The following is a 25,893-nucleotide window of genomic DNA, read 5'->3' as shown; positions in this document are numbered from 1 at the left end:
GGGATAGCAAAATAGACATAGCAATCATGTCACTACAATTTAATCATAGTATATTAGGAAAAAAATTCTCTAATAACTTTTTTTTTTCATTTTAAGCTCAGATATTTTAAAAAGAGGTAATTAATGTGAGTTATCGTACAATGCAAGACGATAATATTAATGCAGGTATTCTGATAATGAAATGAAATTGTAACAATATGTCAGAACGAACATTTTGAACTGCGAAGGATTCTTTTCATGTTAAGTTTTAAACCTATCTTGAAAAGTGAGAGAATATTTTATCAAGTCAGTATATTACATCATTCATTCGAGAGATGAATGTAATTTTCGAGAAAATAAGTTTTGGATACAATTGAAAGTTGAAGTACTACTATATTTTGAGTTTAAAATCACGAAATTATTTAATTTATGGAGCATTCTTGTTAGCAAAGTAAGTTTTAAATGGTAGAGAAAACACAATATTACAAAGAAAAAAAAACCATTGCTTTAAACAACTTCTTCTTCGGAGGAAAAATAATTTTCAAGTAGTTATCACCAAAAAACAGTTGAAAGTCTGAGGAATACTATAACAAGTTTCGATATATCACAAGACAAAAAAGTATTTTTGCTTAAAATTTCATCTATATAAATGTATCTATAATAAATGTATTATTACATAAAATATATGGTTTATCCAAATAAACTTAATATGTATAGTTGTACGCATACATAATACATATATCTGTACCTCAAAGCAATATTAACATAAGTCACGTTATGACTATTTTTCAGGAGAGCGTAAAAATGTTTGTCTGGTACAAACAAATGTTAGGACTCGAGTTCTCATAACACAACACTGGTGAATAATTAGACAAAATTATTTTTTACACAATTACGTTATTATGATTCAATGAGGAATAGGATTGATTCTACATACGATGCAGTAATAGCCTAAAAATGTTGGCTATTGCTGGCCAAATTTTTGGAATTGCGTTTAGCCTGGTCCTGAGGTAACCTCGGGGCCTGCAGGTCAGTAAGGTTTAGAATTCAGATATAATAAATATATTAAAAAACCCTTCATATATTTCAGAAAATTAAAAACAAGACATTAATCAGAGTTCCATAGAATGAACACGTGTCACGTCAAATTGTTCCCTAAACAACTTCTTTGCCTGAACGTTAATTTATGTTTTCCACAATCGAACTTAATACAGATATAGTACATTATGGTCGTTAGATTTATTATTTTCCCGCGAAATACTTTTACCTTTCAATTAAAAAACGAACATTGAAAACTATTTTATTATTATTATTAATTTTGTCAACAAGAAATCAAGAGTACATGTGAAAAGTTTGAATAAATATTTAATTAATTGCAGTAAAAATGAAACACAAGATATTCTGCAGAACTCTACGTAACGTAAAATGGATGGATAATTTTTCTAAGCTCGATGAAGATTTAAATATTAATTAATTAAATTATATTACTAACGTAATCAACCATTATCAAAACATTTCATTCATATAACTAAATGAAATATTTTAATCAAAATGCAAATTCACACAACTTCCAAAAACGCTTTGTTATAGCAATCAAATTATATTCGGTTATCAATTTAGTAGAGCTACAACACATAGTTTAAAAGGAAACATCGAAATTGGAACCCACTGATATGCGAAAAGTAGAATAAACCTTATTGTTTACCTTCACAGAGGATCATGGATGATATTGTAGTGCTGAACTTACGGCCGAGAGAGAGAGAATTATCGCCTGTGGGAGGATGCTAGGCAGCGGAGCACCCCACAACAACCGCCCGTCCCTGCTGACACAGCAGACGAACTGAGAAAACGGAGATCAGCAAACAGTTTTAGGGTTGCCACTCGGCCGAGCTTCGCCAAATGAGTGATGTTTTCATCGCCAAATATTAAATGTTCAGGAACAGAAATGAGCAGTAGTTCTCTTTCCATAAATAATAGATCAATATCTTTAGTTTAGGGCTGATGAAAGGTTTTGGATTATTTCGTAAAACTATCATGGTGATGTAATCACAATAAGTTAGTCGATTCTGGGCAAAACAAATGATTTTTGTTCGAGATTAAAATAATGAATAAAATCTCTCATTTTTAAGAGGAAATGGATTCGATTCTTATATATGTGTGCACGGAAGCTGATCCAATAATAGCGAGCTCACGTATACTTTTTCAAATAAATTCCATTTTAGTATTTTTTTTTTATTTAAATGATATTGATTTGGCATTAAAATGAAGCAGTGTTTTTCTAAAGTAGTAATTGAAATTGAATGCAATAACAATGGGTTTATTTAATTTCTTATTTTCTGTCGAACCATCAAAAGTAATGTTTTTCTCTTTACTGGTGGAAGACGGATTTATACTAACAAACTAAATCTCTCTTGCAAGTTTCGTACGCTTTTTTTTCTTCTAAATATTAAACTTTATTTTAACTCATAGGATAGAGAAATTTACCTTTAATTTCAACATATAAGGTCTGATTCTGACCTTATACAGCTGCGTGACGGCTTTACAGACATATTTACTAACATATTTTTCAAAATTATGAAAGTTAAACAGGCAAAAACAATTTTACCTAGTTCATTTAATTTATTTAAAACTTTATTGCCACTTTATAATATTAAATTGAAATTTAACTTTACATTTTAATTTTGTTGAACTTTAAAAAGTTATAACGTAGTCATTTATGTTTCGTTTTTGATCATTCAAAGTTGCTTACTGTCATTACTTTCGGCAAAATATGACGATTTTCCGAAAATCTATTCTCTTTGCGATTGGTAGATAGCGTTAGGGTGGCGAAAGTAAGTTACATTGATTTAGCTTTATAATATCGTCCGCTTTTTTTTCTCATGCATTAATAGCGGTTATCTTTATTGCTCTTTTGTTCGAATGATGTATTTCTTTATATATTATTATTATTATTTTAATAGACTGTGAGTATTATCTTATTAATTCAGTATTATTTATTAGCGTTCTTTTTTCATTCTTGTTTATTGATTTTTTTTATTGATATTTTCCGGTACATGTGGTGAATATTTCATAAAATCGTTTTTTGTTTGTTTATTTTCTCTTGGCAATTTCTTTCAAATTGGATGTTCATTGTATGTCATTATTTTTTATTCAATTTGAATGTTCACACTAAAATTTCAGGAATGTAGTGGGAAGGAAAGAGTTTATTGGTACTCCCCTCCCCCCTCGAATTCTTGGTTTTAATCCGTATTGGCAATCCCTTAATTATAATACACAAACAACGGTATACAGGGAATCATTCTGACTATCGGTTAGAAATTAATGAACTTTCTCTCAAAACTGTTGACAAGTATATTTATCGAAGGAATACAGATAAACTCACCTCCATATAACAAAAAAAAAACCTTAGTTTTAGTCTTCCGCTTTCTTTCAATTCTGAAAAAAACATCTACTGAATCAAAAATCTCCGAAACAAGGGGAGTAAAAGAGTCTGTAGAACAGCGATGAGTTTGGAACTTGAGGAAGTATGGGACTTCTCTTGGTTCTAAAACGGCTCTTTGAAGAGAATAACGAGATCCTCTAGCCGGTTTAAATTAATACAAAAACAACAGAAAAACACCAAAAAGTAAGTTTTTTTTTTCTTTGAACTATTAGTTTTGGGTTAAAAGAAGAATGTTTTTAAAAAAATTGCATTAGTATTTAAGTCAAGTCTTTTACTTTTCTTTCATTATTTTTACATTTTGATCCCCCTTTTTGCTTTTTGTTTGCGTTATCCAAACTTAAGTTGTTTCGTTGGCTTATATCCATTTCTTGACACAGTATCAGGCGAATCAGGCTTCACGGGAGGCCTTCTATAAACTCAATTTATAAAAAAAAAAAAATATTCTATCAAATAGAGAACGAGGACATGTATGCAAGGTTCGTTTTTACGTAAATTTTGTTAATGTTAAGCAAGGTTGCCCACGATAGGGGAGTTAGCGTCGCTAACTACGCATTGAAAGTTTCAAAGGTGGTTATGTTATAGGGTCCCTTTCTTATGGGCTACTCCATAGCATTTAAAGGTGTGCCATTTCTCTAGTGGGATGGATGCACTGAATTAGATGAAGAATTAAAGGTATTAGTTCTTGATCCATAACTCATGGAATTTCAAAAATATTACATCAAATGTAATCAAAACAAGCTTCTATCAGTTGTATTGCGGTGACAAACATTTGTTAAATATCCATCCTGTCATCTCTAGATAGAAGATCGCTAGAACAGACTTGAGCTTGAGAGAAAAGAGAGCGGCAGAGACTGCAGGATTGTGATTTCAATGTTTTCCCGTTGGGGGGAGGGGGGTGAGAGATATGTACTCAATGCTTTTTATAAAGAAAAACAACATAATACATGCACAAACGCTATATTACGTTGTACTTTTAAAATCTAGGGCCGACAGTTGACACTCCTTGGACGCACAAATGACGAGCTTGTGTTGACATGTTTGTGATTAAAAGTTTGTTTTTGCATTTCCGTGGGCATGAGGCAATAAACTTATTTTTATTCCCTGAAAGTTGTCCGAAACCACGCCAAAGAATGATAATCCAGCCAAATGTCGTCACTCTTTCTCCGTTTAGCAAATCAAGCCGATTATGCCAACACCGGCAGCTAGATGGCGCTAGTCGTGTAAAATCGAGTTAAGCAGAAAGGAAGGAGGGTAACATACAATGACGTCGCCAAAAGGGGGCCGCATAACAGTACAGGGGGTAGCAGCGACACGATCCCAGCTGGTACTATCCTGTGGAAACGCGCCAGATGGGCCAACGCAGTTCTTGATGAATAAATGCCACCCCACACAGGCGGTACATACTTTTCTCTCCGAAGCTTCCCCCAATTTCAGATCCTCCGCCTCCCCCTCCGATCCCCTTTTTCTAGTTTTCTTTTGCTCCTGAGCTTCCTGAGAAAGGCTCTGCCATCATCAAGGTTTGGTGAATTCTCTCTATCTCTCTCTGCCGTTCGCTCCATCGTTTCAGGCGCAGCTGAGTCGTTGAGACTAAAAAGAAGTAAAGTGTTTTTTCATTGGCAGATATTTTTTTCCTCCTTTTTTGATTATTGTTTGCCTTGGTGTTATTATTGTCTTCTTTATTTATTTATTTTTTTGTTTTACTTCATTTTGGCGCCGCGGTGTTACGTTTGGCGATAAAAGCTCGTGGTAGATAATTAAGATGTTGGTACTGATAAAGAACATTTCGCGATAGGGTGCAACGCTTCAATTTTGGCACTTCATCAAGAGGGAATCCGTCCTGTTAGTTGGTCATTCAAACCAGATCCGGCGTTTATGATTTCTCTTAGGGGAATCAGGGGGATAAAGGGTGTACACTCAATACAAGGAATTTGGAAAATAACAAAAACCACGCACACAAAAGTCTAAAAAGAGTTTTTTTTTTTTCCAATGCCAGAAGGGCAATTAGCCCCCTGTCCCCTCAAAGGGTGAACCTGGTTAAAAAAAAAAAAGTTGGTCCTTAAAGCACTAGTTTATACCAAGACTGCGGAGTTGGAGGAAAACTGGCCGACTTCTGCTCCTGGACTTGAAAGATTCCGACTCCTTCATTTCAAAAGCAGTTCGAATCCGACTTACGTAATAATTTAATATAGAAAATTCTTCCTAAACGGTACAGCTTGATGCGTCATAACTCTTAGAAATTGTACTAATTTCTATTGGTTTCTAAATTTTTAAAGTTTTTTTTTTTTCTTTTTTGAAATCCACACCAGTCCTAGGCTTTACGATCATTAATCAGTGAAGAGCAACTGAATTCAATTCAAAAACATACAAAAAGTTACAATAATTTTGTAACATTATTAGCGGCAACTCTACTTCGGAAAGTGCAGAAAAAAGTTTAATTTGTGTCCGTCTTCTGAGATAGTTGACTCACAAAAATTCTCCGACTCACTAGTAGGTAAAAATTGACAGTTCTGCGTCAGGAGGCGGCTCTGCGGCTCATAGCCGCCTCCCACTCCCCCTCTGACCTTGGGGATGACCTTGGTCTGCCCCTCCACCCCTGCCGACCCCCCTCCACCTCCTCCCGACCTTAGGGTTGACCCTCCCCACGACCGGGGCCGCCGCGAGAACCCGTAGAAGGTGACGAGGGTTTTTCCCGCGTTTTAGATATTTTTCCCGCGTTTTCGGACTTAGAATATTTTGAACTTGTTGTCATGGTATCCACAAAGTTTTTACTTTTTGGATGGCAACACTTGTTTGAGTTTCGGTTTTGGAATGGCAACACTTGTTGTCATGACAACCAGAGTTTTTAGTTTTCGGTTGGCAACACCTGTTGCTATGTTTTTACTTTTCGATTTTTACTTTTAAGAACGTTCGTGGCGCCATCTATCGGAACTTTGAATATTTTTTTCCGGACTTAGAATATTTCCGCGAATTTAATTATTTTTATTTTACAGAGTGTCGGGAATCGAACACCCAAACTTTGAGTTAGCAAAAACGTATGCTAACCACTATGCTATATTTCCCAATACACTTTCAGTCTTAATGTGAATCTGTACCATGACAACGAATATTACAATTAAATTAATTTTAAAACCATCAGTTAATTCACTCTTTAGTACTAATCATGGCATATCATTAACTGTATTTCAGCTCATAATTGAAACTATCATCATTATTATTATTTTTCATAATAACAAAGTTTTCACTTAAGTAAAGATTTATTTAAATACAACCCATTCGAGATTTTAGATTTGGTTCAATGCTTTGTGGACTTGAAATATATTTTAAACTTTGATTTTCTTTTTCATGCATTTCAAACTTTATCATTTTTATTTTTTTCTAACTTGTTAAATTTTCTTAACTAATTTCTTTTTTCTTTGTCAAATTGACAAATATTTTTTCTATCTTGTAAAAATTTCGAAGAAATAATTTTCTTAACTAATTTTTTTTTTTGACTTTCATACAACAAAATATTTTTTCTTACTTGTTAAATTTTCGAAGAAATAATTAACTTAAATATTCTTTCACACATTTTGAACTTTAACGTTTTTTCCTGTCATTTAGCACTTTGATTTTTTTTTTCACTATTTTAGCGTTTTTCAATTATTTTCAGTCTTTAACTATTTTCTTAACTTTTTAGTCTTTAACTAATTTCAAGCATTTCAGACTTAGATTATTTTTTCGTGATTTCGATTTTTTTTAGTATATTTTAGAGTATGATCATTTTCTCGCTTGTTTTTACTTTATCGTTTTTTTTTTCCGATATTTTTAAACTTAGAAATTTTTCACAAGTAGTGACAGGAATCGAACCTTCAAATTTTTCAAAACGTTATCATGTCTTCAATTTTTGCAATCATGTCAAACTTGCAATCAATTTACTCGTAGTAGTAATTAACACTTATCATTAACAAATTTTCTCAGATTTTAAAAAATCAACTTAATTAATTTTTTCCAGTAAGCAAATTGCGCACTCACGTTACATTCCAACACTGCATATACATTTCAAGAGTTTCATTGAATTTATCACATTCCATTTAATTAACTCTAATAATTACTTTTTCATTAATACTTAACTTAATCATTTTATCATACATTTATTCCAGTTACAAAATTATGCTTAAAAGTTATTTATTTTTCTTAGCACAAGAGATTTTAGCATGTTCCTACTAAAATGCTTTTCACTCTAGTTTGAGTTTACTAAAATAGCAACTCATTTACGATTTAGATTCATTTAATCGTCTTTGATTCTTTTTTCATTGTTAATATTTTAAATTATCACATACGTTATTATTTTTATACATTTATCCATTTAATTTTCCAAAATCTACAATCAATTTACTCTTCGTATTAATTAACACTTATCACTATCAAATATTTTCATGAATTTTAAAAATTATCTTCTTAAATAATTTTTTACTGTAACCAAATTTCCCACTCAAGTTATATTTTATCACTACATATGCTTTTCATGAGTTTCACTTAATTTATCGCATTTCATTTAATTAACTCTAATAATTATTTTTTATCATCGATATTTAAGTTAATCATATTTTCCTTTCTTTATTTTTTTTTTTCATGCAAACACTCTTGATGGAATAAAAAAAAATTTTCAACTTTCATGAATTAAATCCCCTCTGAATATTTTATTTTACTTTACCATACTTTACTATTTTACTTACTGCGTTTTACTATTTATCATTCATTACAGCTTTTCCAAAATATTACTTTACAACCAACCAATTTCATTAACAGAATTTTCATTACAATTTATAAATTTCACTTTTATTTAATTATTTTTACCTACGGTAAAATAAAACACATAACACAAAAATGTTAAACATCAATGAAGTACCCAAGAAATGTTAAAATTATAAGTCGAGTATCAAAACTTCATGTCAGCAAATTTTAAAAATAGACTTACCGAAAAATAACTTCTACTAAAATTCATTTCAAAACTTGGAATCAATTTACTCTTAGCATTAATAAACACTTATCATTAAGAAATTTTCATGGATTTTAAAAATCAACTTATTTAATTTTTTTCCAGTAAGCAAAGTTCGCACTCAAGTTACATTTCATCACTTTATATGCTTTTCAAGAGTTTCATTTAATTTATCACATTTTATTTAATCAACTCTATTAATTATTTTTTTTGATTAGTATTTAACTTAGTCATTTTATAGCATAGTGTTTTACTTTATTATTTTTTTTTCATACAAGCACTCTTGTTAGAATAAAACAAAATTTTCAACCTTCATGAATTAGAATCACTTTGGCTATTTCATTTTCCCAATAATATTTTACTTTAACAACTAATTTCTTTAACAAAATCGATATCATTTATTTTAGTCTTTATCCTTTTCGAACGATACATTCAAATGGACAGCTATACGTTAAATTAAGAAACTTAATCTAAATTTTGACAAATTAAGTTATAGCTAAATACTGACTAAAATTAAGTACAAAAGACTAACCTTTTTGGGGTGAAATCCCTCAAGTACCAGCTATCGCGAAGTTATTTAAAAACAGTGAATGAAATTGTAATAAGTGGATTGTTAATTATAACTCAATCTCACAAAATTACAATTACATGCATGTTTTATTTGAAATCGCTGCATACGGCTGGCTGCCCATCGTCGATTTGCAGAAGGCATGCCGTGAAATCGCAAATCAACTCGGCTGTTGAAAGAAACTACCGTAATCCCACAGCACTTCGAATCGTCCACACACACACACATCGAGGGGAATTGAGAAAATGAGTTTATCAATATTGCTATCTACCCCTTTACCGATAACAGATAACAAACCCCACGTGCTAGTATTATTCACCACCTGGCCTACGTCTTTCAAGTGATGTCACTGTTTCTGACCAATTAAAATTAGTTCACGTTTCTCAAATATCAAGCACATAGATCGGCAATAGCCTGATGTCAGGTTTTCCAAACAAAATTTTAGATTTTAATTCGTAGTTTCGAATTAATTTCTTTTTCATTTCAAACTTATAAAAAAAAATTTCCAGCTTGTAAGAATATTTCTTTCAAAAACAGATTTTTGATTCAAAACAGTATTTTTTCAAACTTGTAATATTTTTCTACTTAGAAAATGAAATCAAAAATTTTTGTTTTCTTTAATCATATAAAATGTTTTTAAGAAATAATTTCTCAAACTTGTAATATTTTTCCACTAATTAAAAAAAAAATCAATTTTTTTTTTCAATCATATAAAAATAAATTTTTAATCTTACAACAGTAAATTTTTCCGCAAAAATATTTTTTTCAAATCAAAATAATAATAATATTTTTGTAACATATTGTTTTTTTTCCTTTCAATCTTTTTTTTTTTTCAAAAATTTTCAAACTTACAAAATAAAATTTTTTCAACTGAATCTTCAAACGAAATGCTTTAATTAAATTTAAAACTCAATATCACTTTACTCTTAGTATTAATAACCAATAGCACTTAACCATTTACTCTTTGCACTCTAAGTATTAATTAACACACACGCATTAGAAATAATAATAATAATGTTTAAGATACTTACAAATCATTTACTCAAGCTTTCAAATATCCATCTAGCATGTTATTGTTCATTCGTGTGAGGGAACTTGTAATAAAACTTTACTTATCAACCGAAATTATAAGCGAAAATATCGCATTTTTTTAGCACTTAATATAATCCTACAATTAACAAATTGGTTTTAACTTTGAATTTTAAGAAAAATAAAAAACTATTACACACTTAGTAACATATCTATCGATGTATATTATTTCATGACAAATCACAAATAGGTGAGGATCTTTTATCGATCATGTGACCAACTAAGTTAAGAAAGAGCGTTCTTATCTCATATGAGAATTTATAAGTCTTTAATATTTCTCTTTAATGTAAGTGTATTGATACGTACGAGTTTGTGTATGTGAATATAACTGTGTATTGTTTTCAAACCATTGTCATGTTTAAGCTTTACGGTTCTAATTTTGACTTTCCACTTAGCATTATTTGAAGTCCTTCGCATGCATTAAACTATAGAAATATTACAAAAATTATATTTTCATTCAGTCTTAATTACGAAACCATACACGCATGACATGATCAATCACGTGTAATTGATCATGTCAATTTGCATGAGATGCGAAACCGTCATCGGCATTCGATGTGATGTGAAAACCTGCTACCATCTTAAAATTACTCGTAGTAGGTCAGGATGAATTTGGAAGTCAAAGTGTTAGCATTTTCTAAAAATCTGAATACTGTGTAAAACAACTCAATTCTGCTCAAAAGTTCATGTGATATTCTATGACGTCAGTAGCAAGAGATTTATGTACACTTCTCATTGGTTAAAGTGAATATTCATTGGTTTATAGTGGATGTTTGGAGAATCATTTTCAGGGTGATTCTGAGCTTTGAAAGAGATCGTGAAATTTTATTCTATGTACTTAGGATTTTTCTTCACCAGCTAGTGTTAAAACCTAGTTTGATTTATTTTTTAAGTTCACAGGAAGTTGTTTTAGTATTGTGACTCCTAATCCTATGAGAGTTAAGAATGACTAACGCTGGTGAAAATCATTCTGAAACTTTGAAGCCTGAAGATGAACAGATGGGATGCAACGAACATGAAAATGAACATTGAGGCTTCTCCACAGCCTGATGATATGATACACTTGGGTGATTGTATTTTCACTTTAGGTGAATACTTTTCGGAAACGTACACGCGTGCATATTAGAAGATATACGTGTGGGAAAGATGGTATTTTTCGACCAACTATGGATGGTATTTCCTTAGAACCAGATGTGTGGAGATCACTTATTTCAAGCCTATGTAAAAATGTAAATCAAAAATTAATCGAAGACCGTGATTTCGCTTTTGTTATAAAAAAGGAGAGTCGAGTGCGAATGGTAACATCTGTGTTAGTGTGCAAAGATTGTTCAAACTGAAACGAGAAGTGTTCCAGTTGATGCCTGATAGAGTTCTACTTTTGGAAAGCCAGATTGACAAATTGTGCTACGCATCCCCTTGTATCTCACGTAGTGTCAAAGACAAACTTATGACTTATACTCTAAAAGAGTACATCCTTTCGGAAATTGAGAAAAAATATCCCTGTGATTGTCGATGTGATAAAATCAGCACATATACATCACAAGAAGTTCGTAAACTGGCTGATTCTCTACGTAAGTGACTATTTGATGAGCTCATATGCAACATAAACTACCTTTCTAAAAAAGAATGTGTGGATTGTAAAAATGGATTCATTTTTTACATGAGAGTGCATGAATGTGAATCATTAACAAGGGGTCGAAAGTTCGACACTTTTTTTCGAACGGGCTCTTTTTAATGTTAATTGGGAAAACTTGACTCGTGACTTCGTTACTTTGAATGTTGATAGTCCATGTTTAAAATGTCATGTGTCTGATTTATTTGATGCAATCGATGTTAAAAATACGCTTGAAAGTTTTGAAGAGTTTTACTTAAAGATGAAAGTTTTTTTAATTGTCTTTTACTGTGTGTGTGAATAAATTGTGTTTATCATTTTAAAAGAGACTTGTGTTTTGATTGAGTTGTTGAATATGGTTGATGGATTATACTTTGAAATCACTCTTACATATATTTTTTATATGCACTTTATTGTAAGTAATCTTTATACTATCGGTGTTGTCTTCATCTTATTGTATGGTTTTGTAATTAAGACTGAATGAAAATATAATTTTTGTAATATTTCTATAGTTTAATGCATGCGAAGGACTTCAAATAATGCTAAGTGGAAAGTCAAAATTAGAACCGTAAAGCTTAAACATGACAATGGTTTGAAAACAATACACAGTTATATTCACATACACAAACTCGTACGTATCAATACACTTACATTAAAGAGAAATATTAAAGACTTATAAATTCTCATATGAGATAAGAACGCTCTTTCTTAACTTAGTTGGTCACATGATCGATAAAAGATCCTCACCTATTTGTGATTTGTCATGAAATAATATACATCGATAGATATGTTACTAAGTGTGTAATAGTTTTTTATTTTTCTTAAAATTCAAAGTTAAAACCAATTTGTTAATTGTAGGATTATATTAAGTGCTAAAAAAATGCGATATTTTCGCTTATAATTTCGGTTGATAAGTAAAGTTTTATTACAAGTTCCCTCACACGAATGAACAATAACATGCTAGATGGATATTTGAAAGCTTGAGTAAATGATTTGTAAGTATCTTAAACATTATTATTATTATTTCTAATGCGTGTGTGTTAATTAATACTTAGAGTGCAAAGAGTAAATGGTTAAGTGCTATTGGTTATTAATACTAAGAGTAAAGTGATATTGAGTTTTAAATTTAATTAAAGCATTTCGTTTGAAGATTCAGTTGAAAAAATTTTATTTTGTAAGTTTGAAAATTTTTGAAAAAAAAAAAAGATTGAAAGGAAAAAAAACAATATGTTACAAAAATATTATTATTATTTTGATTTGAAAAAAATATTTTTGCGGAAAAATTTACTGTTGTAAGATTAAAAATTTATTTTTATATGATTGAAAAAAAAAATTGATTTTTTTTTTAATTAGTGGAAAAATATTACAAGTTTGAGAAATTATTTCTTAAAAACATTTTATATGATTAAAGAAAACAAAAATTTTTGATTTCATTTTCTAAGTAGAAAAATATTACAAGTTTGAAAAAATACTGTTTTGAATCAAAAATCTGTTTTTGAAAGAAATATTCTTACAAGCTGGAAATTTTTTTTTATAAGTTTGAAATGAAAAAGAAATTAATTCGAAACTACGAATTAAAATCTAAAATTTTGTTTGGAAAACCTGACATCAGGCTATTGCCGATCTATGTGCTTGATATTTGAGAAACGTGAACTAATTTTAATTGGTCAGAAACAGTGACATCACTTGAAAGACGTAGGCCAGGTGGTGAATAATACTAGCACGTGGGGTTTGTTATCTGTTATCGGTAAAGGGGTAGATAGCAATATTGATAAACTCATTTTCTCAATTCCCCTCGATGTGTGTGTGTGTGGACGATTCGAAGTGCTGTGGGATTACGGTAGTTTCTTTCAACAGCCGAGTTGATTTGCGATTTCACGGCATGCCTTCTGCAAATCGACGATGGGCAGCCAGCCGTATGCAGCGATTTCAAATAAAACATGCATGTAATTGTAATTTTGTGAGATTGAGTTATAATTAACAATCCACTTATTACAATTTCATTCACTGTTTTTAAATAACTTCGCGATAGCTGGTACTTGAGGGATTTCACCCCAAAAAGGTTAGTCTTTTGTACTTAATTTTAGTCAGTATTTAGCTATAACTTAATTTGTCAAAATTTAGATTAAGTTTCTTAATTTAACGTATAGCTGTCCATTTGAATGTATCGTTCGAAAAGGATAAAGACTAAAATAAATGATATCGATTTTGTTAAAGAAATTAGTTGTTAAAGTAAAATATTATTGGGAAAATGAAATAGCCAAAGTGATTCTAATTCATGAAGGTTGAAAATTTTGTTTTATTCTAACAAGAGTGCTTGTATGAAAAAAAAATAATAAAGTAAAACACTATGCTATAAAATGACTAAGTTAAATACTAATCAAAAAAAATAATTAATAGAGTTGATTAAATAAAATGTGATAAATTAAATGAAACTCTTGAAAAGCATATAAAGTGATGAAATGTAACTTGAGTGCGAACTTTGCTTACTGGAAAAAAATTAAATAAGTTGATTTTTAAAATCCATGAAAATTTCTTAATGATAAGTGTTTATTAATGCTAAGAGTAAATTGATTCCAAGTTTTGAAATGAATTTTAGTAGAAGTTATTTTTCGGTAAGTCTATTTTTAAAATTTGCTGACATGAAGTTTTGATACTCGACTTATAATTTTAACATTTCTTGGGTACTTCATTGATGTTTAACATTTTTGTGTTATGTGTTTTATTTTACCGTAGGTAAAAATAATTAAATAAAAGTGAAATTTATAAATTGTAATGAAAATTCTGTTAATGAAATTGGTTGGTTGTAAAGTAATATTTTGGAAAAGCTGTAATGAATGATAAATAGTAAAACGCAGTAAGTAAAATAGTAAAGTATGGTAAAGTAAAATAAAATATTCAGAGGGGATTTAATTCATGAAAGTTGAAAATTTTGTTTTATTCCATCAAGAGTGTTTGCATGAAAAAAAATAAATAAAGAAAGGAAAATATGATTAACTTAAATATCGATGATAAAAAATAATTATTAGAGTTAATTAAATGAAATGCGATAAATTAAGTGAAACTCATGAAAAGCATATGTAGTGATAAAATATAACTTGAGTGGGAAATTTGGTTACAGTAAAAAATTATTTAAGAAGATAATTTTTAAAATTCATGAAAATATTTGATAGTGATAAGTGTTAATTAATACGAAGAGTAAATTGATTGTAGATTTTGGAAAATTAAATGGATAAATGTATAAAAATAATAACGTATGTGATAATTTAAAATATTAACAATGAAAAAAGAATCAAAGACGATTAAATGAATCTAAATCGTAAATGAGTTGCTATTTTAGTAAACTCAAACTAGAGTGAAAAGCATTTTAGTAGGAACATGCTAAAATCTCTTGTGCTAAGAAAAATAAATAACTTTTAAGCATAATTTTGTAACTGGAATAAATGTATGATAAAATGATTAAGTTAAGTATTAATGAAAAAGTAATTATTAGAGTTAATTAAATGGAATGTGATAAATTCAATGAAACTCTTGAAATGTATATGCAGTGTTGGAATGTAACGTGAGTGCGCAATTTGCTTACTGGAAAAAATTAATTAAGTTGATTTTTTAAAATCTGAGAAAATTTGTTAATGATAAGTGTTAATTACTACTACGAGTAAATTGATTGCAAGTTTGACATGATTGCAAAAATTGAAGACATGATAACGTTTTGAAAAATTTGAAGGTTCGATTCCTGTCACTACTTGTGAAAAATTTCTAAGTTTAAAAATATCGGAAAAAAAAAAAAACGATAAAGTAAAAACAAGCGAGAAAATGATCATACTCTAAAATATACTAAAAAAAATCGAAATCACGAAAAAATAATCTAAGTCTGAAATGCTTGAAATTAGTTAAAGACTAAAAAGTTAAGAAAATAGTTAAAGACTGAAAATAATTGAAAAACGCTAAAATAGTGAAAAAAAAAAATCAAAGTGCTAAATGACAGGAAAAAACGTTAAAGTTCAAAATGTGTGAAAGAATATTTAAGTTAATTATTTCTTCGAAAATTTAACAAGTAAGAAAAAATATTTTGTTGTATGAAAGTCAAAAAAAAAAAATTAGTTAAGAAAATTATTTCTTCGAAATTTTTACAAGATAGAAAAAATATTTGTCAATTTGACAAAGAAAAAAGAAATTAGTTAAGAAAATTTAACAAGTTAGAAAAAAATAAAAATGATAAAGTTTGAAATGCATGAAAAAGAAAATCAAAGTTTAAAATATATTTCAAGTCCACAAAGCATTGAACCAAATCTAAAATCTCGAATGGGTTGTATTTAAATAAATCTTTACTTAAGTGAAAACTTTGTTATTATGAAAAATAATAATAATGATGATAGTTTCAATTATGAGCTGAAATACAGTTAATGATATGCTATGATTAGTACTAAAGAGTGAATTAACTGATGGTTTTAAAATTAATTTAATTGTAATATTCGTTGTCATGGTACAGATTCACATTAAGACTGAAAGTGTATTGGGAAATATAGCATAGTGGTTAGCATACGTTTTTGCTAACTCAAAGTTTGGGTGTTCGATTCCCGACACTCTGTAAAATAAAAATAATTAAATTCGCGGAAATATTCTAAGTCCGGAAAAAAATATTCAAAGTTCCGATAGATGGCGCCACGAACGTTCTTAAAAGTAAAAATCGAAAAGTAAAAACATAGCAACAGGTGTTGCCAACCGAAAACTAAAAACTCTGGTTGTCATGACAACAAGTGTTGCCATTCCAAAACCGAAACTCAAACAAGTGTTGCCATCCAAAAAGTAAAAACTTTGTGGATACCATGACAACAAGTTCAAAATATTCTAAGTCCGAAAACGCGGGAAAAATATCTAAAACGCGGGAAAAACCCTCGTCACCTTCTACGGGTTCTCGCGGCGGCCCCGGTCGTGGGGAGGGTCAACCCTAAGGTCGGGAGGAGGTGGAGGGGGGTCGGCAGGGGTGGAGGGGCAGACCAAGGTCATCCCCAAGGTCAGAGGGGGAGTGGGAGGCGGCTATGAGCCGCAGAGCCGCCTCCTGACGCAGAACTGTCAATTTTTACCTACTCTCACTGCCAGGGCCAGACTAAGAATTTTGGTGCACGAACTTTAAAAAAAACTTGTTCCCTTGCTTACACTATATAGTGAAGCACTAAACTATTTATTACTTACCCTTTACCGCTACAAGACAAAATTTTACGACGTTACAATATATGCCATTAATTATACAGTGTTCAAGGCAATAATATAAGTAGATGCGACATATGTGATAAATATCCATTACGATAAAGATTTTATTAAATTTTTCCAGGCTGCAATAAGACGTAAACATGAAAAATTGTTATTAGATAAGTCTTAAATGCTATTTTAACTTCAATATAGTAGTAATCCTGGACTGGTTTTAGCTTTGTAGAATATATTTTAATTTTAAAGGAATGTATTCCCCCTGGATTTAATATTTACGCCTCGTTATAGTGTGATAGGAAATTACTCCGTTTTTTTTTACAAATTTTAGCTACAGATTTAATTTGCCACGCTTTTTGGTCTCCCCAGCCATCAACATTGCATTAAAAGATAAATTTGGAGAATCTGCTAAACTAAACCTGTGCAGTTGTTACAGGAGGTAATCATGTTCAAATTCAATATTGAAATTTGCGACACCAGCAAGTTTACACAAGTTAGGTTGAAGAGTTAGTTTCAACTTGCACAACTATGATAGAGACTAATAGTGACGTGTAAAAGCCAAATATTCAAAATACAGTATTAAAAAACAGTCAGAATCAATGTTTTTAGGTCTAAACATCAGGACTAAAAGACCTAACAATTAATCGCTTTCGAGCTTTGTAATGGCATGCTTGTACTTCATCATTGACGTCAACGGATGCTAGCACAAGTATCCAAAGTTCTCTTGAACCTGTATGAACTTACATTATGCCTCGAAGAATCTTACTAATTAACTTTCAAACTTTTTTTACAAAGGAAATTTATCAGCTTACTTGTTTTGATGAAAGGTTCTCTTAAACATAGATTGCCGAAACCTTTTTGAATGGGCCATACATCTAACATATGCCGCTGCATATTTGGGCTATAATTCATATTACTCAAAACATGAATGCGTTTGCCGTGGGATGAGCCTAAAGTAACTTGGTTTAACAAAATTTCGAGCAACGTAGGAAAATTAAAAAGGAAGAAGAACAAGAAGGTTAGTCAAGAACTAAACGATCGTTTTTTCCCGAATACAAACGTCGATTTTCTAGCATTAATAATTTCTCAGCTGAGGTTGAATATTATCTTAAACTTACCTTTTTCATTAAAACTGACTTCTACGGGTAAGAATAAAATTAGCCTCTTTCATGCAAAAAAAAAAAAAAAAGAGCCTACTTGATGATACTGATGTTATACGCATTTCCTCAATTTGTTAAGCATTATGTTTCAAAAAATTTCCACCACAAGTAAATCATCTATTAAGCGGATTTTAATATCGATGATTTTGTCAATAATTTTACCATAAAATTTCGAGAAACTGCGTTGCAAAACAGCATTTTCCCATCACAAATTTTAAATCTGAATAGGTGGCTAGTCAATAAGCAAATCAGGCGCGGACTTACTATACGGCAAATGGGCCCACACGATCAAAGGAGCCTCGAAGGTCTTCAAAGACGCATATGAAAAATGTTTTGCATATTTCTGGTATAGACAATGGGGTCCCCCAATAATGCATTGCGACCAGCACCAAAATCTGTTAATACGCCTCTGAAACAAACAAATTTAAAAGGAGCACTTTTTATCAACGAAAAGGCAGCTAATGTTCTATTTACTCCACTAAAAAAATCTTTAATCGCTTCCAAAGAAAAAAATAATAATAAAATACATTTGAAATAAATTATTTTCAAATAAAAAAAGAACCGACTTCATAAAACAAAGAAGAACTAAAAAATAAAAAATTATTTGTCACACTTACATACGATTTCCTGCCCAAACGTATAAATCAAATTTATTTTACAATTCCAGTACAAAAATCAACTAAAAACTAAACATCCAATTATAAAATAAATACTGATTTTAATTACTATACGATGAATTATTTTAATACCTAACTAATTATATACGATCTCTTAATTTTTAATAACCTTAACATATAACTTTAAACATATTTGCTGTCAAAAGTTCTTTCAAATAAAGTTTGTTTGAAGAAAATATGGTTCTTAGTCCAGATTCCATATGCCCTAATTTTCCCCGCAAATGTTAATGTTGTCATGAACAATATAAAATTAAACAAAAAATTGTTCGAATTAGAAAATGACAGGGAGGAAGACAGACCGGCAGACAGATGTCCTCCTCGAATAATTTACATTCCTTTTCTTTATTAATTATTTTATTTATTTTTTTTTCTTGCGATGTTTTTATGACACATAAACATCAAGCCTTCTGTCCTGCCCTTAATTTCTTTCTCTCTCTCTCTCTTTTTTTTTTTTTTTTTTACTTTCAAGTGAATGTAGGCAAAAACTGGATGGTAATGCAAAAAAAGAGAGAAAATCAGTTAACTTCCAAACAATTATTACCTCATTCTTGATTGCTCTCTGAGTACATCAAAATGCCCCTGATAGGGCATAAACACTGCGTTAAACAATATTGCATCAAAATCTCAAACATTCTTGGTATAAATTCACAAGATTATACAAACTGGCTTTTGTCTGCTACAAAATCTGAATTAGCCATGAAACAGTTCTAAACTTCCTAACACATGCAAATGTGCCCTTGTCTCTCTTTTAGAAGGTAACTATAGTTGTTCTTAGAACAATGGTAAACAAAATGTTTTATTAACTGACTGAACTTCATTTACAAACTTTCATAATGACGAAATTTTTACCATCAACTTCCTAAAAAAAAAAGGCTTGGAATATTTTGTGAAAAACAAAATGAGATATTAGTTTCATTTTTAAAGTTCTTTAAAAATAGGAGTTTTTGAACTCGTGCTTTGAGAAATTATGTTAAAATGCGCAATATTTTTTTTCAGTCGATAACTAAAATCAACGATAGGATTAGGTCAACGTGAAAGAAGGAGGCAATAATTTTTGCTGATCAAAGTTAATTTGGTATGCACATAGAGAATGTTTAAACGAAAAAGTAGTAAGAGTATTTTTGTGAAAATAAATAAATTAACACATAGTCATAAAAATGATTTCAAATAAAAATACATATTTTGAAACAAAATGTCCAATTAGCTATTTAAGTGATGATACATTGAATATATTCACAGATACTTGTAATAATATGTGAATTCTGAAATAAATTCATAAATAGTACTTGAAATAATTGACGAATTGTTCATTTCCAAGACTTCAAAATAAAGAAATAAAATAAAATGAAATAATTGATCATTTGCAATAATATGTATTATTAGTGATGTAACAGGGCTTCATTTGTATGTGAGCTCGCGAAAGTTGAGCTCCCGCACTTATTTTCAATTCTACGTTAATTTTTCACACCTTAAAATTCAGACTCTTCTTTACTAATAATAAAGCAGAAAGTCTCTCTGTCCGGAGGATGTCTGTAGGATGTCTGTAGGATGTCTGTAGGATGTCCGTAGGATGTCTGTGACGCGCATAGCGCTTAAACCGTTCGGCCGATTTTCATGAAATTTGGCACAAAGTTAGTATGTAGCATGGGGGTGTGCACCTCGAAGCGATTTTTCGAAAATTCGATGTGGTTCTTTTTTTTATTCCAATTTTAAGAAAAAAAGTATCATAAATTACGAAATTATCGTAACGTGGAACCGTAACATGGGCACAAGCCAATTGGCGAGATACGAAATTATCATAACGTGGAACCGTAATGTCGGTACAAGCCAACTGGCGAGAAAATTCACTATACATTATTTGTAAATATACAGGCGAACCAAAAGACCTTTTGATTTTTCTATTGCGGGGGAAGCCGTGCGGGTATCACTAGTTACTTATTAAAATGTGTTTCAAAGAGTATCGGACTCTCGTACGTTCTTCATCAGAAACTAAGCCCTATGTCTAAAAGTCCTTCGTTATAAAGTGCTTGTCGGAAGACAACAGAACGTGCGATGTGCTCGAAAGCGTAATATAAATACGGTTATCAGCAATAACAATTTATGTAATGTACAAGTATGTAAATGATTTGAGCAACGAACGCTAATTGTGTTTTTTCTTGCGGGCGGAGTGTTTTTGTAATGCAAATACAAAAAAGGAAAACGAGGTGATGTGTGTTCATCACATGGCTTCCTTTTACACTAATTTAATGTTATTTCCCCATTATCGCAATATTAATGTGATTTAACAGTTTACTCTCTGAATATCAAAAAAAAGTGGCCAAATTAAAGCTAAATTAAAAAAAAAAAAAAAAATCGCCAAATTTGTCACCAAGTTGACGACAAAATTTGGCGACTAAAAGACTGGCGATGTATCGCCAAGTGTCCGCCAAATTATAACACTACTTGAGTTCATATCTAAATTAACAATGCTTTCACCCCCCAAAAGGTGCGAAAGAACCCTTTAGAAACACCCAAATGCAACCAAAAAGGGAGGTGCACAACTAAACTCCACTAGGAGTCTACGTACCAAATTTCAACTTTCTAGGACATACCGTTCTTGAGTTATGCGACATACATACACACACACATATGCACAAACATACGTACATACAGACGTCACGAGAAAACTCGTTGTTATTAACTCGGGAAACGCCAAAATGGATATTTCGGGCGTAGATACGTTCTTAGGTACATATGTATGTGTGGTCGGGTCGAAAAAAAAATTCAACATTTATTTGGGGGTGACCAGAATAGAAATTAAGGTTGATTTTTAAGTGAAAATTTTTTCGCGAATACAATACTTCCTTTTTTGTAAAAGGAAGTAAAAAAACGAAGAAAAGAAGAAAAGTGTACATTTATTACACTGTCATTTTTATATCAATACAGAAAGGCATGTAAAAAAAGTCGGCATGTTAAGAGAAAAGAAACAGGTACTACACTTAAACTGAAGAAAGTTTCAATGAGTGGGAAACATCGCTGTATTGTTCAGAAAGGAAAGAAAGATTTTGAAACATTTGTACTTCAAACCTTCAGAAATGTATGATCAAATGTCAGAAACTTTTCTTCGTTTTACGAAATGGCATTTTGAAAAATGCGCTTATCAAACATTTCGCCAATTTGAAGGAAATTTCGTGAAATTTGAGCTTGAAATCCTTACCTAGCGAGAAAAAAAAATATCTTCGGGAATGACGAAATTTTTCTATCGATTTAAAAATCCTCGAGAGTGAGTGATGTGTTTGTGAGATGCTTAAATATAAAGCACTGGTTTTATTTCTTTTCAATTTTTCAAAGCCGAAAAGCTTAACAGATCCGATTGAACTATACAGCGAAGAATTACTGCAACTAACTATTTACGGAAAATACAGGGTTAGCGTAAAATAATATCCTGGATTTAAAAAATTTTATTTTATAAACTATTACACTTACCACTATAAATGGTACACATAAAGATAAACTGTCCAAGTTTTTTTGAACGTAAGCAAATACTTAAACGTACACGTACCGCAATAGCGCTGCGAGAAATTCCTTTTGAAAGGGGTTTTTTGGTCACAACAGTCCTTACACATGTACTAATTATTGTATTAGGATTGAAAACAATGTTAAAACCAAGACCTCTGGGTATGGGGGGGGGGGGGGGGTTCGACCCCCAAAACCCCCCATTTCGCTGCGCCACTGACGTTCCGCAACGCTCGATTTGCTGTGCAGGTGATAATGATTTACCCTTTGCGCGTTAGCCAGTCAGATCCCCTAACCTAACCCCATGTGATTTTTTTATGAGGTTTCGTCAAAGACTGTTTATACACCACCATTGCCTAGAATATTGCAAGAACTGGAAGATCGCATACGTGTAGCATTACGAAAGATTGAAAAATAACCCATCGATCTTAACCTTCGCATATGTATAATAAGAGATGGCATAGAAAACGAAGATTTGTTATTATTATATTCTTTATTGAAACAGGTGTACGAGTGCGGAAACAAAACACAAACACACACTCATTCTCGAAACGCATCTTTTTCGAATATGAGTTGGAACATGCTATTTAACGAGGAGAAGGACGAATTAACGCCTCGGCGCTGACTCACACACGAGAGGCGCAGGTGCAGGCGATATTGTTCTTGGCAAGCGATGTGTTCAGCTGCCGCGGTTTGTGCAAATTTTTCCCGCACAGAGATCCACCTGTGCTTAGATTGTAACTGTACGTGATTGGCAGATGCACCTGTCTCTTTAAACTTGCCGAAAAGGGAGCGGCTGACGGTTTTGTTCTTTTTTTTCTCTTTCGCTCATCTTTTTTATCGTTTTCTAATTTGGGCATACATTTCAAAGTTGCCATTCATTAGCTGGTACTTGGGGGCAGGGTTTTGGAGCACGATTTCCAAGCAAAATTTGTACTATTTTAATTAGGGATCGGGTAATTTTTAAAGGTTTCCTCCAGTCTGGGCTGCAGCAAGAGCGGGTGGAGAGAATCCCCCAGCAGGAGGGGCGCCCATCCCCCCCCCAAGTTCAACGCCGCAAATCCCCCCCCCCCCCAAATATATTTAACCCTCTTCCCTTTTTTAATTTTAGCTCTCTTTTTTATTTTATTCATTTTTTAAATATTTTTTATTTATTTATTAATTTATTTATTTTAACCATTATTATAAAAATTATTGTGTTAGAAAAGTTATGTGCTACGCCAATGAGACACACACACAAATTAAATAAATAAATGAAATAAAACATAAACAGAATAAAATAAAATAAAATTTCAATTAAAAATAAATCAATAAATAAATTTAAACAAATGTATAAACAAAATTAAACAATCTCCCCCCCCCCCAAAAAAAGAAAACTTTGATGCCACAACTTGCGCCATAATCCCTCCCTTGCGGGCACCCCTGTCCCCCAGAACAATTGGTGTTAAACCACATTGAAAGTTCGGTTTCTTGGCATATATTCATGCAAGTGACCAACTCGACAAAGAGAAAATAATGGCTAATTATGATCACCAGGGGTGGATATAGACTACCGTTTTAGGTGGTGGGGTCCAGTTAAAGAACGATCCCCCCCCCCTCCCTTTCGCAGCGAACGAACCTACGGTTTAGGGTGTGAGAACATTCTGAAACTGCTTGGGTGTCAATGAAAAGAATCAAATCGGCCAAGAGTAAGGCACCTAAATAGGGATAAACGTTGCTAATTAATTTCATAAGCAATGAATTGAAGTAGTATTTCAAATATTTAGTTTTAAAAATATCTAATGAATTGAAAAGATTACTGAAATCGTTTATATTTTATTCATAAAGTGTTTGAATACGATGTAGGTGGATAATATTGTTGACGTTTAGAGGTCTATCCCTCTCCTCCTCCTCCAAGGAAAAAACTTGAGCAACTCTAGTGACTATCAATTAAAAAATTTCTAGTTTTGGGACAGGAGTAACCGTTTAATTGTCGCACTTGAGTTTTTTTTTTAAGTTTTATATTGGGTTCCCGGTAATCTGAGATTCAGTATCTGAACTTACGCTGATATGAATGCTACCGAATGACTGTTTAGCTCTGATAACCTAAACTCGGACGGTAGACGAATTAAACGATTGTATTTGGTAAAACAGTTTTGAGGAAGGACGGTTTGTCTCGCTAAAAGCAATAATCAGCCTAGTGCCAATGTACGAATTCCTTGTCTTTCTTCCCAATGAATAAAGAAATCGCGCAAGGTCATGTTATCAGAGAGATACTATGCATTAATTTCGATACAAAGTGACCTCTAAGTAATCTTTGTCTTAAGAACGTAAACTAATATCTTTTTTAATTGTATTTTGTTTATGGTTTTCAGTTGAAAGTTCAAAACTTGAACTTTAATTAAATGATTTGCAAAATAAAGAGAGAGAGAAAGAGAAAACACCATTTCGACTTTTTCAAGCACTCGTATAATTGATGAAATATCTAGGACTAGTCTTTACAAAAAATAACGTGAAATTATTATTATTTTGGGTTAAAAGGATAACAATGTGATAAATAATGATTATTTTACCAAGTTTTTGAGCTTTTTTATGCAATTTAACGAATAAACAGTTATACATATTGGCTGATTTTTTTAAATATGAAAATACATTGAAACTCAACGTTGGCATCCAGTAAAACGAAAGACAATGAAAGTATGAATTTATCACAGTAAAAAATCAAATCTGTTCACAATATCCTTTTTTTTCTAAACGGCACTACTTTCATTGAGACCAAAATTTTCTTAAATTTCTCTGCACTGGTTGCTCAGTACAAGTGCTAAAAATTTATAACTACGCGCACTAATTAGTTTGGCCATTTTTTTTGACGTAAATGCTCTGACGCTCAACGGCTCAACATTGACATTTAGGAAAAATTAATGAAAACATGAGTTTATGGCGGTAAACGGCCAAATCTGTCTCTCATTATGCTTTTTTGGCTAACTGTACCTTTATTGCGATAACAACCTGCTAGATTATTTTGGTACTTATATCATTGAAAAACATAAAACTCTTTATATATGCTGCAAGGCAAATCGTGAGCTGAGGTCTAAAAATTAACTCAGTGCGGACACATATGAATTATGTTGAAAAAACGAATTAACTTTTGCAAAAATTAAAACTGAACGCTTTAATTACGTAATGATTTAGCAGCCATTCACAGTTGAATTAAATTTCAAAATTTATTTACATTATCACAGAAATGATTACAACTGATTTTACACTTCCTACGGTACTGGGTTTAAAAAACGTAAAATACGAGAAATGTATAGAAATCAAAAAGAAAAAACTAAATTCAGTAAAGCTGTCTCTTTTAAAAGGTAAAGGTAAAATACCTATATTTTGAGAAAAGGACATGATTGTAGATACCATATTTTAGCACATTTTGTTGCGAATCCTGTCGTTTAGGTTGAGAATAGTTCGTAATAGTGAATTGCTTTTTAGTTATTGAATTTAAAGTGAACGTAGCATGTTCTAGGTTTAAAATACTTTTCATGCTTTCTTCATGTTCTTTATTACTTAGAAAATAGTCTTTACCTTGAAAGCTCTTCAATTTTTATTCTTGTGTTTTAAAAGAGTTCAAAAGGAAAAATATTGCACATTTTAGAACATTTTTTCAAAAAACATTTTCAAGGCAAAATTACGAAAAATTCCGTACATAACA

General features: G+C 31.3%; 1 protein-coding gene across 2 annotated transcripts in view; it reads right to left on the bottom strand.

Annotated features, from left to right (window-relative positions):
* Positions 1 to 25,893, bottom strand: part of LOC129219952 (protein CBFA2T1-like) — a 169,246-nt gene that overhangs the window by 25,560 nt on the left and 117,793 nt on the right. The window contains exon 1 of one of the 2 annotated variants that reach the window (XM_054854269.1): positions 1,685 to 1,799. The exons of the other annotated variant lie outside the window; for it this stretch is intronic. Coding sequence (XP_054710244.1) covers positions 1,685 to 1,700 — 16 coding nt within the window. The 5' untranslated portion in view covers positions 1,701 to 1,799. Of the gene's footprint in view, positions 1 to 1,684; positions 1,800 to 25,893 lie in introns of those variants that run through there. 2 annotated transcript variants of the gene reach the window in all.

The sequence above is a fragment of the Uloborus diversus genome, chromosome 4, assembly GCF_026930045.1.
Source record: "Uloborus diversus isolate 005 chromosome 4, Udiv.v.3.1, whole genome shotgun sequence".
Taxonomy (NCBI): Eukaryota; Metazoa; Arthropoda; class Arachnida; order Araneae; family Uloboridae; genus Uloborus; species Uloborus diversus.
This window is presented reverse-complemented; position numbering and strand designations above follow the sequence as displayed.